Consider the following 12,196-nt stretch of genomic DNA (forward strand, 5'->3'; position numbering starts at 1 on the left):
AGCTACTATTAAAATGTGCAAATATATAGTATAACAGACTGTCACCGAGTATTTATCAATGGAGAAGTCTGCTGTTTCGCTTCACTGACACACAATATGTATTTAGATAAGAATATCCATCAAAGACTCAAAGCTGATCTAGGACATACAATACACGTGAAAACAATGGTCTTTATTTGATTTGTATTTATTTTTGTGTCCCAGTGAAACAATGTCACCCTTTGGAGGATCTAGAACAGTTCTGCTTGACCTCTGGGTTGCTTTTTGATTGCATTGATTGTTCAAGGGTTTTTATCATATCAGATGGAATGTCATTTTTACATGGCGGTAATGAGTCTCTTTGGTAACCTGACTTTTTTACTTTTCATTTTAGTCCTAAAGATTTTTAATTGTACTATATCCAGACAACAAAAAGATATTGATTTTGTTTTTGAATAACCAGTCACTTTCTTGTAAGCGGCCTTGAGGTCTGCAACCTTTTGAAATTCATTTCTTTACCTTTTCAATATTTATTGAGTTGCTGGTGTCAGATTTATTCTTCTAAATATAAGGGAGTACAGAGATGCTTGTCTTGTTAAACGGGTTGGTTCAGAATATTGTTATACAGCTTTACAGTGCTTCTTATTCTGCCCTACATAAAGAATAAGACGGATAGTATTTGAAACTTTTTCTATTTAACCTTAAACTTAATAATATTATATATATATATATATATATATATATATATATATATATATATATATATATATATATATATATATATATATATATATATTCACTGATCTGGTGGGAGAATATGTTCCACTGTTGGTTTGAAGATACTCGGCAAATTATGCCAACAATGAGTTTTATTATTTTATGCTTTTTTTTGTAATAGCTCATGCTATTTTTCTTCCACAGCTCATGCGTCTTTTTCTTCCACTTAAAGTCCAGATTTTTATAATTAGCGAGTTACTGTAAATGTAGTTCTTATATATGTTCATTCAGTAATAGGAACAATACATGTATTGCAAATTAAGTTATTTAGATATCGATTGCATAATTTTCACATTATTAGGGTGTTGTTGTTTAACCTGACTTTTTTTTAAAGTACGTCCTTCTAAACCATGGTTTGTTTCTGTCACTCATCACTATTGGCACCCAAGGTCATTAATGTGGGAGGGCACACGTTCGGTGATTGTCTAAAACAGGCAAAAGGGGATGGGAGGCATGCCACCCATAGTCATTTTTAGACGGCGTTCCATGCAAACCAGCTGAAAAAATGGAAGAATATGATTGGCTAATAGAGATGCTAATCATAACTACAGGAGAGAAGGACGCACCTGCCTTCTCTGAACATACAGTGGTGACTTAGTGAAGAATTTGGATGGGGCGGCTACTTCCTCGTTAAAGATATTTAGTTTTTATATTACATATCAATAAATAAATACAAAAGAATATTTATTTTAAAATTTATGAGTAGGCAGTTTCTCCTCTGCCTCTTCAATGAAGGTCTGCCAATGGTATATGTACTCTGCACAACATAATGGCAGTTTGACATCGTTGGGTCTTTTTACTTCTACAATGCTTTCATACTGTATCTTACAGCAATTACATTGTTGAAAGTAAAACTAAATGTTCAACTCCTAATTATCGTCATACACATATTTAAGGCACGAAGAATGCATTGTTAACTTTGTATTAGTTGTCAGTAACTTCTTTATGCCACTCCAGTACTGGTTTGAAAAGACAAGTTACAGTTTTTGCATCAGTCAGCAGAATGACAGGTACAGTACAATAGGAGGGACTCTACAGTCATTAACATGTAGGTACACACTGGTGTGACCTTGCACTCTCAGCACCACACTGGCCAGGCCCTTGAACGCTCTATTAGCTTTCCTGTGCTACCCTGCGCAGAATACAAATCAGTGGTGTACTCAGTAACACTGAAAAAAGCCAGTGCTGCAATCATCAAGGGAGGTCTGTTCCTACCTATGAAGAGATTCCATTCCGGATCAAGATCGGCTTGGTTCGCCAGGCATCCCTTCATTACATTCAGGCAGTAGTTGTTGCAGGGCTTTAGGGCAGGAATTCCACGACAATGAGGACAGTACAACATCTTCATTAGTGCCCGGATGCACCCTGGAGTTGGGCTGACCTGCAGAATTAAGAAAATGAAATGTAATTTCCTTTGCTGCTTATTGCATAGAGTAGGGCAGACTGCAAGCAGCAATGCAGAAGGGTCACACAGCTCCAGGAAATAGCCACCTGCAGTCTTTAAAATGAGACGGATCCAGTTAAGCCCACTGATCATTCACTCACTTGTTTATTACAGGAAAAAAGCACTATAGTGTTATCTCTGGGGAAATAGAACCCCATTTCAATTGCCATTCTGTATGAGCAGAGATGAGTTGCACCAGTTATATAGCATTACATCCCCAAAATAAAATGACACACAAACAAATTATGCACTTAAACATGCATCACATGAAAAACCCACCATACTCCGAAGAGATACAGTATTCTGTTAGAAATATGTATCATACCATTTGGGATGTAGACACACATACAATGCCAAGAAAAAGTTTGTGAACCCAAATGATAATTATGGAAATTCCATTGTTTTACCATGATAGCCATGTTTTCTTAAATATCCAATAGGATTTATATTAACCAATTCCATGTCCTTTGAAACAAAATGATGTATGAATTAGACAAACAATGAGTAATTAAGATTCAGGTTATGTGAAAAAGTAACCCCTGGTTTTATCAACTCAATTAAGGGAATAATTAAAATCAGGTGTTGTAAAATCAGCTTGTCGTCATTGACACAACCATGAATTCGCATTGTATCAGAAGATTCTACAGGAGAATGTCAGGCCATCCGTCCGTGAGCTGAAGCTGAACCGAAAGTGGCTCCTGCAGCAAAACAATGATCCGAAACATACAAGCAGATCTACAAAAGAATGGCTGCAGAAGAAGAAATTCCGCCTTTTAGAATGGCCTAGTCAAAGTTTGGACCTAAACCCCATCGAAATGTTGTGGCAGGACCCGAAGCGAGCTGTCCATGCAAGGAAGCCCTCAAATGTCATAGAGTTGAAGTAGTTCTGTAAGAAGGAATGGGCCAAAATTCCTCAAAACCGATGTAAGAGACTGAAATCATTGCTGCTCAATTGGGTGCCACCAGTTACTGAATCTAAAGGTTCACATACTTTTTCACACATGGATATTGAATGTTGACTCATTTCTGGATAAATAAATGTTGAAAATGTATCATGTTTTTGTGTCATTTGTTTAATTAGGTTATCTTTATCTATTTTTAGGACTTAGATTAAGATCTAATAACATTTTAGGTTTGAAATATGTGAAATATGTAAAAATCTTAAGGGGTTCACAAACTTTTTCTTGGCACTGTACATTACTAAACAGTACACAGTTGGTGAAGGGGCTCATTTTCAAATGCTGTTTCCTTTCCCAAGCACTACCGGCGAGTTGTGCTAAAATGTAAACTAGTTGTAACACAAATAAAAGATGAAACAGTTTTAAATCTAGGCACACCCAGTGAACTGATATGAAGCAAAACTGATTTCCTCAGTGTTTGTCAAACAAGGTTAGAGTATGTAAGAAGCTCTTACCCTTAATACATTATCTGAAAACAATACGGCTATCTTTTTTTTAATAGGAGTTAACCAAGTCATGCTGTTGTTTAGATCACATAGCACATCTAAAAACGTGGACCTTAATTTATCATTGGCAAAATATTCTTTATAACCTATTTCTTTTTATCTTATATATATATATATATATATATATATATATAGATATATATATATATATATATATATATATATATATATATATATAAGCGCTAAACTTTAGCAATAGTATGTATTATTATTATTATTATTATTATTATTATTATTATTCAGATAAAACACCATGTAGGACAAACAGAAACACACAGTACATTGAGATATTGTAGATAATATATTTGTCATCTGTTTTGATGTCACCTTGAATTCCATCTTCACTAAAGACTTCTGCAAATAACAGTATCAACTGCTACTCAGAAATGAAAGGCAAACTGTTCATGTACAAGTTAGGTAGGTCCCACAAAAGATCTCCTGAAGTAACAACTGATACAGTAAACATAGCAGAACCAAACCTAAACTATTACTTATATTCAAATAGTAACAAAGCAATTAATCAGAGAAGCAGCAAATTTAATATGTACTGGAATACACTTGATATATGCAAGTGATACTTTTTAATGAGTAAATAATAAGAGATTTAACAGATTCTGAATGATCTTGTTTTAAGTTTTCAGCCTCCCAGCCCTGTAGCCCTTGACTTTGTTAACCATGAGGTCCACCACTTAGTAGTGATTCATTCTGCTGCTACTGTTGTAAAACTGAACATCACATTCTTGATGACTTTTTTAGGATGCAGTGGCCTTTGCTTTCAGCTCTAATCATTCCATGTACAATTCACTGCCATTAGACCCATTTTTTGTGTAATAAATTGTAGACATAACATTTGCACTCATTTATGATGTGTTAATAACCCATCACACCACCCACCACCTTTTTCAATTCCAGCCCATAAGGAAGTATTGTGTAATTGGAAAAGAGGCCCTGCCTATTTAATATATAAAGCCATTCAAGAAAAGTTAATTGCTACTGTGGTAGGGTAGCTTCACAACCAAGGGACTGCAAGATTAATGTGCTTTTGCAAACTTTAATACAAAATAATAAGTAAACAGGCACCAGGGTCAAAACAAACACTTTAACAAAACAGATATATTTTTGAACTACCGTGGTTTCAGACTGAGCCGTCGCTTTCAATAAACAAAACTTCACAACTCCCATAACTGCTAACAATATTTCTTACTATATTTACACCACTGCACAGCACACAAACCCTCACACTCACCTTCACCTTCACCAACACTATCACTACTCATTCTAAACTAACACCCATGATCACCCTTTATATACACTTGTGGCTGGTGCGTAAATGAATTCATCATTAATCATTTGTTCAATTTAAAGCACCAGCTACATTTCCACATGTGCACCGGTAGGACTTGCACCCTGACACACTGCCACAGCTATTTACTAGCAGTAGCTTATGGTCCGGGGTGTGCGCTCCTTGTAATATGTCACCTTATAGAACGGTCAGGGAAGGAATTAGGATTTATTTCAAATTTCTAATTTTCTGAATATTTTTACGAAGCACCTAAAAATAATGTGCATTTCTTTTGAAAATACAGCTGTAAATTAACTTTTAAAAAGTATACATTTCAGCTTGAAATCTGCAGGTCCCATTTTGATCACAAGCATGTTTAAATCGCAAATGCAAGGCATCCTCAGGAGTAATGAGGAAATCGGAAATGCTGATGTCTTGCATCCCACGTTCGCTATTTGTATGCCTGTATTATTGTATCCTGTTTGGTTGATAAAGTGTTAGTGGGAATGTTGAAATCTGCATCAACATCTTCCTTTTTCTTGTACGGCGGTGCGTTATCCACATCTTACAACACCTCCATTTTGTGTGCTGGTGACTCATTTCTATGCTTCGTGGAAATGGCATTAATGCACGAGCACTATGGCAACTCAAAATAAATCATAGAATCAGTAGCCCGAAAACAGCACTAAAATACAGAACAGAGGCACTAATCTGGATGCAAGTGAATACATTTTCGAATATCCTTTACACTAAGCTATACGGACTAGGGCAATTCACAGGGCTAGGAGTAAGGCTCCAAAATAAATTAATAATCATTTTATTTTATTATCAGAAGTAATTTACAATACGCAACAGTTAAATTTGTCCAGGACCATGTAGAACACTCATAGTATCAGGAAATTCACCTCAATGAGAACTGACTCATTTTATACACACACACACACACACACACACACACACACACAAACACACAGTCAGTTCTTTAAACCGAAGTGGTTTATACCGCTTATAACACGGGTACCTGTCATTTGTAGAAAGAAAAATTATTTAGTTAAAACACATTTAAATTAAGACAACACCAAAAACTTTGATTGTGTATACATGTGCAGTGAAATATAGTCACAGATTTTATTTCATTGAATTCATTGTCAGCTTATTAAAAATATATTGCATATGTTCGTTTATTGTGAATGTTTGCATCAAAAGTGCCATCTCACTAGAAACCAGAGGACGGACCACAAGCTGTGATGATGGCCAGTGTTTCAAATGACACTAAGGAAGTAAGGAGAGCAGCTGCGATGGAGACTGAAGCCAGATCTTGAAGTTAGTATGTAAACTCGTTACATGCGAGAAACACATATTCTAGTATGTTTTCATTGTTTTAGATCTCAAAATATGTTTTTGTTAGTTGTCGGACACCCTTGCATCCAAGTTGTACCAGATTAAGTTGACGATCGAACCAGACTTTACGCACCAATCTGACCGTGGTGTCAAGGGACAGTACCTCAGTTTCCAACAGACACTTCCTATCCAGGCTGGTAATTCAGGGGGTGGTGTCTGGTCTTGTCTTTATCTGCTTTTCTAAGAGTTTTCCTGACTGACGGAATACATTATTGCTGGTTTTAAACTCACTGTCAGCAGAGATGTTAAAACTTCTACTGGACAAATTTTGCATTGATATAAAATTCCCTTAATGTTGTTGAGGTTTTTTGGACTTATTTCCATAAAATAAATGTCCAGATTTTTCTTTAAGTACATTAACCAGCTTATGCTGTAGTTTTTTGGTGTGGTTTTTTAAATTTTATTTAGCTGTTCCTCATCTACTGTTATGTGTCTACTCTTGCTGGTTCTCTTATTTTATTTAAAAAAAAAAATTCAGATGGACTGCTGTCTTCACTCAAAAAGTTGGTGTTGTACCAGTTATGTGGAGTTTCATCCTAAAATATATTAAAGGAATAGGTCAAATGCCACTCATTTTTGGCTGTGGTTTTGTAACTAACAACAAATAAAATGGCAGTTTGTCATGGAATTTAGAATGTAGTGGTGAATAGTGATTTATTCAGTGTGAAGCGGCTCATTAGTATGCAAGCCGTGCTATACGCTATATATACGCACGGTCATGTGATGCTGTTTAACCAATCATAGGTTGTTTTCCAAGCTATATATATATATATATATATATATATATATAGAGAGAGAGAGAGAGAGAGAGAGAGAGAGAGAGAGAGAGAGAGAGAGAGAGAGAGAGAGAGCGTTAGTTAAAGCTACTGTATCCAACAGTTATATCGGGACTATCACTGTTGTACCCCACTGGGCCACAGGAAAGAGGATGGTGCTATCTATAGCCTAGGGGAGGCTGTCTGTTTGATGCACTGCAGACACAATCCTTTTGTGATGGTTTTATTAAGCAAGAAAATTGACTCATCATCCGCAACAATAAAAAGAGTTATCTGGATTAAAATACATCTTTTTTTTTTCAGTACCTTAAGTGTCCAATTATCCAGTATTGAATGAGCCCCCCCCCCTTTTTTTTTACTTAGTAAGTGGTTCAGTAAGAAGCAAATACCTGCAGTACATCAAGACCTTTGCCATGTAAGCTGTAAAAGGATTATGTCAAGTAAACCTGGTGTGACAACTGTTTTCAAGTAAGCATCAGCTCATGCTTTTAGTTAGCTCTGAGCACAACATGCTGTTGGAATCATCATGCAAAGTCATGCTCAGTTGGCATCACTTTATACTGATTATCTGAACGGTCACAGCTAGGGATCCATAGTCTACACATCTTCTGGGATTACGTACTTTGCTAGAGGGTTTCAGCAAGATATCTGTACTTGTAGTTTAAAAAAAAATGTGAAAACATCTCAAAGGTACTACTTTCTTTCATTTAATTCTCATGTTTTGGTGATGAAATAAGTCCTGGTAGATGTCTGTAGCACTGTTTCTCAGTGCAGCTTTAATAACCTGCAGGCTAGTTGAACACAGCAAGCAAAGGCTTTAAGAGCCTCAAACCTGACTACAGATTTATTTTAAAGTAGCTTGCGGAAACTGCAAAGATGAAAGAAAAAATAAATAAAATGGGCCATTTCTAAATATCAGGAACGCTAAATGTGAAGAATATTGGATACACTGAAACGGATTGTAGTTTCTGTTTATCAGTTGTTTATCAATTCTGCACCTCCCTGCTGGAAATTCAGGCAACTAATTATCAATGTTGATTGACCAGACTGAAGAACTGAGGAGCTCCATTCCCATTTTCAAGAGTGCTGAAATATCCAATTGATTCCGAGGCACAACATCATTTCAACCGAATACTACTCTGTGTAACCATCTTGTTTGAGCTATGCTAAAACATCTGCTTTCATGTCTAACTTAAAAATGTACTGTCCAGTGTAGGAAATCAAAAATAGCAAATACACCCAGCACAACCTAATGATCCACTGCTGACACAGAAGGTCTAAGTAAATGACAAAGGGAACAAATCCATTTCAAATCAATAACACATTTTTCAAAGTAAACTGATCCAACTTTAATACCATATTTAATAATTTCAATTTGAATTACAATTATGTGATTAAGTTTCAACATCAGGTAAACCCAATGAGGCAGTTTCATTTCCCCCCTGAAATAAAAGATCCAAGCTGAATTTCTCTTAACGCGCCGGTGTGTCCCCTTCCCATACCAGACGCAATACTAATACACAGTAAATTAATGCATTTTGTATTAACATGACATGTCTGACGACATCTTTTTTATTTGTTTGTTTACACTTGCGTTTTCATAATTTTATAATGGTAATGTTATAAAATATGTGAAATATGTCTTTTCTATGACAAAAAATGCTCAAATACAAGGCCAAAATAATTCAATATGTGTTTAGCACCAACTGTCTCTTGGCCATTTCGCCAGTAGGCCTAGTATGACGGCATGATAAAAACATATAGTGTATGTGATTTTTATGCAGCACTGTATATATGCCTACAAGAAATCTTGCATTAAGGAGACACAACTGGAATCGGAATAAAGGAAATTATTATGTAATACAGTTCACATGCAGTCACGGTTTTGGTAAGTAGCATTTTCAAAACCATATCATTATGTGCAGTATTAAAATATGTTACATATAGCAAATCCACAAAACCAACAAAATACATATTGTATATTTTACATTTTATTTTTTGTGTTCTGTGTAACAAGGGCCATCTTTTAACCTTGAAAAAAAATTAAAACAGTATCTGAAGCAGATATATGCGTTTTATCAACAACATCAACGTTTGTTGTAAAAATAAAGCAAACATTGTTTTGAAAAATCTATCCAAAATATTTATTTGGAGGCTAAGAATGAAAAATGTCAAGAACAAAAATGCCATTTTTGATATGGAAATTGTCAAAATAAAGGGGCAGCTGGAAGGTAAGAATGTACCAGTCAGGACAATGGCATTTAAATACTACTACTATTAAACTGTATCTGTTGATAGTGTGGTTTCTTGTAAGGCAGTGGTTTTCAGACTGGGGAACGTCAGAAAAATTCTGAAATGGCGGACAACGCATTTTATTTAGTGCCACTTGCCAATCTATTGCAAACATTTGTCTTGTAATCAATGCTTAATCACCAGTTCACGGGGCGGAACAAAGCCATCTGCTGAGATGTTTTAGACATAAGTTAGTAACGAATAACATATAAAGAGAGGCAAGTTTTCTGATTGTTTTACTAATCTGAAAGTTCTGAATAAGAAATTGAAGGTGATTGAGTTTGGACTCAGGGAGGCTGGCTTCGAATTTCCGTGTCCAGAATGATTCCAAGAAATTCCAGAGAATGAAGGAGGCCAATTGTTTTTTTCTCTGAGAGCGGGACGCCAACTTCTGAAAACAAACTCTTGAGTTTAGTAATTACTTCTGCCAGTGGATCAGATGGAGGGGAGATCAATAAAAAATAAAGGGTGAAGCAGAAATGGCACATAGTAGGCATTGAGCAGTATCCAGCATAATGCTTCAGACAGTGTCAAAAATCTTCAGGCTGCTGCGGCAGCCGAAAGTTAATTGAGTGGCAAAGTAAAACCTTCCTTCCCAGCATATACCAAACAGGTGGTGAAGAGAACGATGGATTGGCATTACCTTAAATGCATCTGATATATCTGCTTTAGCAAGCCAGGAACCACGACCTGCTAATTTAATTGAATGAATTCCATCTGAAATAGTAATGTAATGAAGAGAAAATTGATCTTGGGGAATAAGCGAGTTGATGCTGCTGATGCTTGAACCCTGCGGAACTGATAAATCAATGATAAGACTTTTTTCCCCAACATTTTCTGAGTTGTTATGCCAATAGGATTAATTCTATAGACTGGAAAAGGAGGAGTTAAAAAAAGGGCTGACTATAAATCCTTTTTTAAATTTTCAAAGAGAAATTGAATGACTCTGGATCTTGATTAGCAGAATGAAGATTTTTACTTTGAAATGAGAAAGAAGGAATTTGGGTGAGACTGGTTGAAAACCTGTTTTTTAATCAGTAAATTAAGTCATTGGTGAAATTAATATCAGGATTATTTTTTAATTTATAAAGCTGGAATGTTAATTGGAGTGGACATCATCTCTACAATTGCTGCACATATGAATGAAATTCCATTGCCTGTTAGAACAGAAACCGGTGTTGAAGTTCTTACAAATTTGTCCTCCTCCTGCGAATCTAATTCTGCACCCATATTTGTCTTGTCTTGTGGATTGATTACGTAGAGCTGAGGAATGTATTGATTGGGAAAGGAAGATCTGTTTGAATAATTAGCGGTGGTACCACATGCTGCTTTAGAAGTAGACTCTATAGCAGACTTAGGGCAGAGGGATGTTTGTGTTTAGCCGGGTTTAGCCCAATTAATTAAATGGTTGTCTGATGCCAATGTGGCTGCTGCTTTTGCTGAGAACGCTTTATGATATTCGAAGAACATAGTCCCTCCATATCTGACACACGATCACAATTGATATAATACTCATAGTAGTCTAATTCTGCTCTGCGGTTAGGATAAACAGACCATAGCACATCTCTGAATATGGAGAAGGCAAGGATGAATTCCCCCAATGTTAGATTTTTAAGTTATCTGGGATCTCTGGATTTTAATGCCACTGACAGATCTCTGCAATCCACTACTCTGATGCTGCCATAAGTAAAAAAACAAGATTAATGTCCTTGCCTTCAATTATACTGCGCCGAATTTGCGGAGATATTGAATTCCATCTAGCTTTGGTTGGGGAGGAGGATCTAAAAGCTATAGCAGTGGCGATGTTGAAGATGGGAGGATCTACTGAAGGTGCCAATGATAGAGCAGAACCAGAAGTAACTGTAGCGGCAACTGGAGTAACTGTAGGAATAGAGGAGAAAACTGAAAGAGCTGAAGTTTTCTTCTCTTCTTCAATATTAGACACCATTTTACCTAAATCACTCAATTGGGTATTGACCGAGGATAATGAGTCAGCAAATGGTTGCATAAAAGATTTAATCTCCTGAAAAATCAAGGAGTGCTCTTATTGGATTGATCTGGCTGAAGCAGGTTCCTGCTGTTTTGAAGTGCTGGCTGTCGGGATGAATTGTTCCGACGCAGACTGCCTTCTGTCTGGTTGGTCCTGCTGAACGGCTGAGCGTAGAATTTTTTAGGAAGGAAAACAGGCTCTGCAGAGATGGATTTGCAATAGAGAATAAACAGATTATCGATCGCTACCTGCTGGAATCGCATTTGTTTGTAAGAAGGGACTTTATAAGTTTATTTAAAGTCCAGTCCTTTCAAGTATAGTCGCTCTGGAGGTGCATCCTGAGCCCGGAGTCATTTAGAACGACAAAGATTAGCTCCTTGGGAAGCTGGAGTACTGAGAGAATCTTGGTTGGGAGGCAGCTGTTCGGATCTCAGAGCCACTGAACGGAGACTGGAATGGAGGAGTGATTTGACCCTAATTTGAAGCTGCAGGTGAATGATCTGCTACCGGGAAAAAGTCCTGTGAGTCCTCTGAATCCGAAGAGAGATGCTGTAAGTAATCAATTTTTGCTTTTGCTGGTTTAAGAAAAAATCAATGGGTCTTGCAGTCCTGTTTGGTTTACACCTGAACGAAAAAACACAAGACAACTAGGAGGAGGTGACTAAGGTTTAAACAGAATAGATTTAATTGGTGGAAGGAGATGATAGGGCGCACGGGCCTAGTATCACCCCCTGAACTACACAAATAGGTTAACATACACCAGACTGATGTGCTGTGTTCAGTGCACTGT

At 36.6% G+C, this 12,196-nt stretch overlaps 1 protein-coding gene across 1 annotated transcript in view; it reads right to left on the reverse strand.

Moving 5' to 3' along the window:
- Positions 1-12,196, reverse strand: part of LOC121328072 (glypican-6-like) — a 298,238-nt gene that overhangs the window by 101,820 nt on the left and 184,222 nt on the right. The window contains exon 4 of the mRNA XM_041272551.1: positions 1,972-2,137. Coding sequence (XP_041128485.1) covers positions 1,972-2,137 — 166 coding nt within the window. The remainder of the gene's footprint in view (positions 1-1,971; positions 2,138-12,196) is intronic.

The sequence above is a fragment of the Polyodon spathula genome, chromosome 15, assembly GCF_017654505.1.
Source record: "Polyodon spathula isolate WHYD16114869_AA chromosome 15, ASM1765450v1, whole genome shotgun sequence".
Taxonomy (NCBI): domain Eukaryota; kingdom Metazoa; phylum Chordata; class Actinopteri; order Acipenseriformes; family Polyodontidae; genus Polyodon; species Polyodon spathula.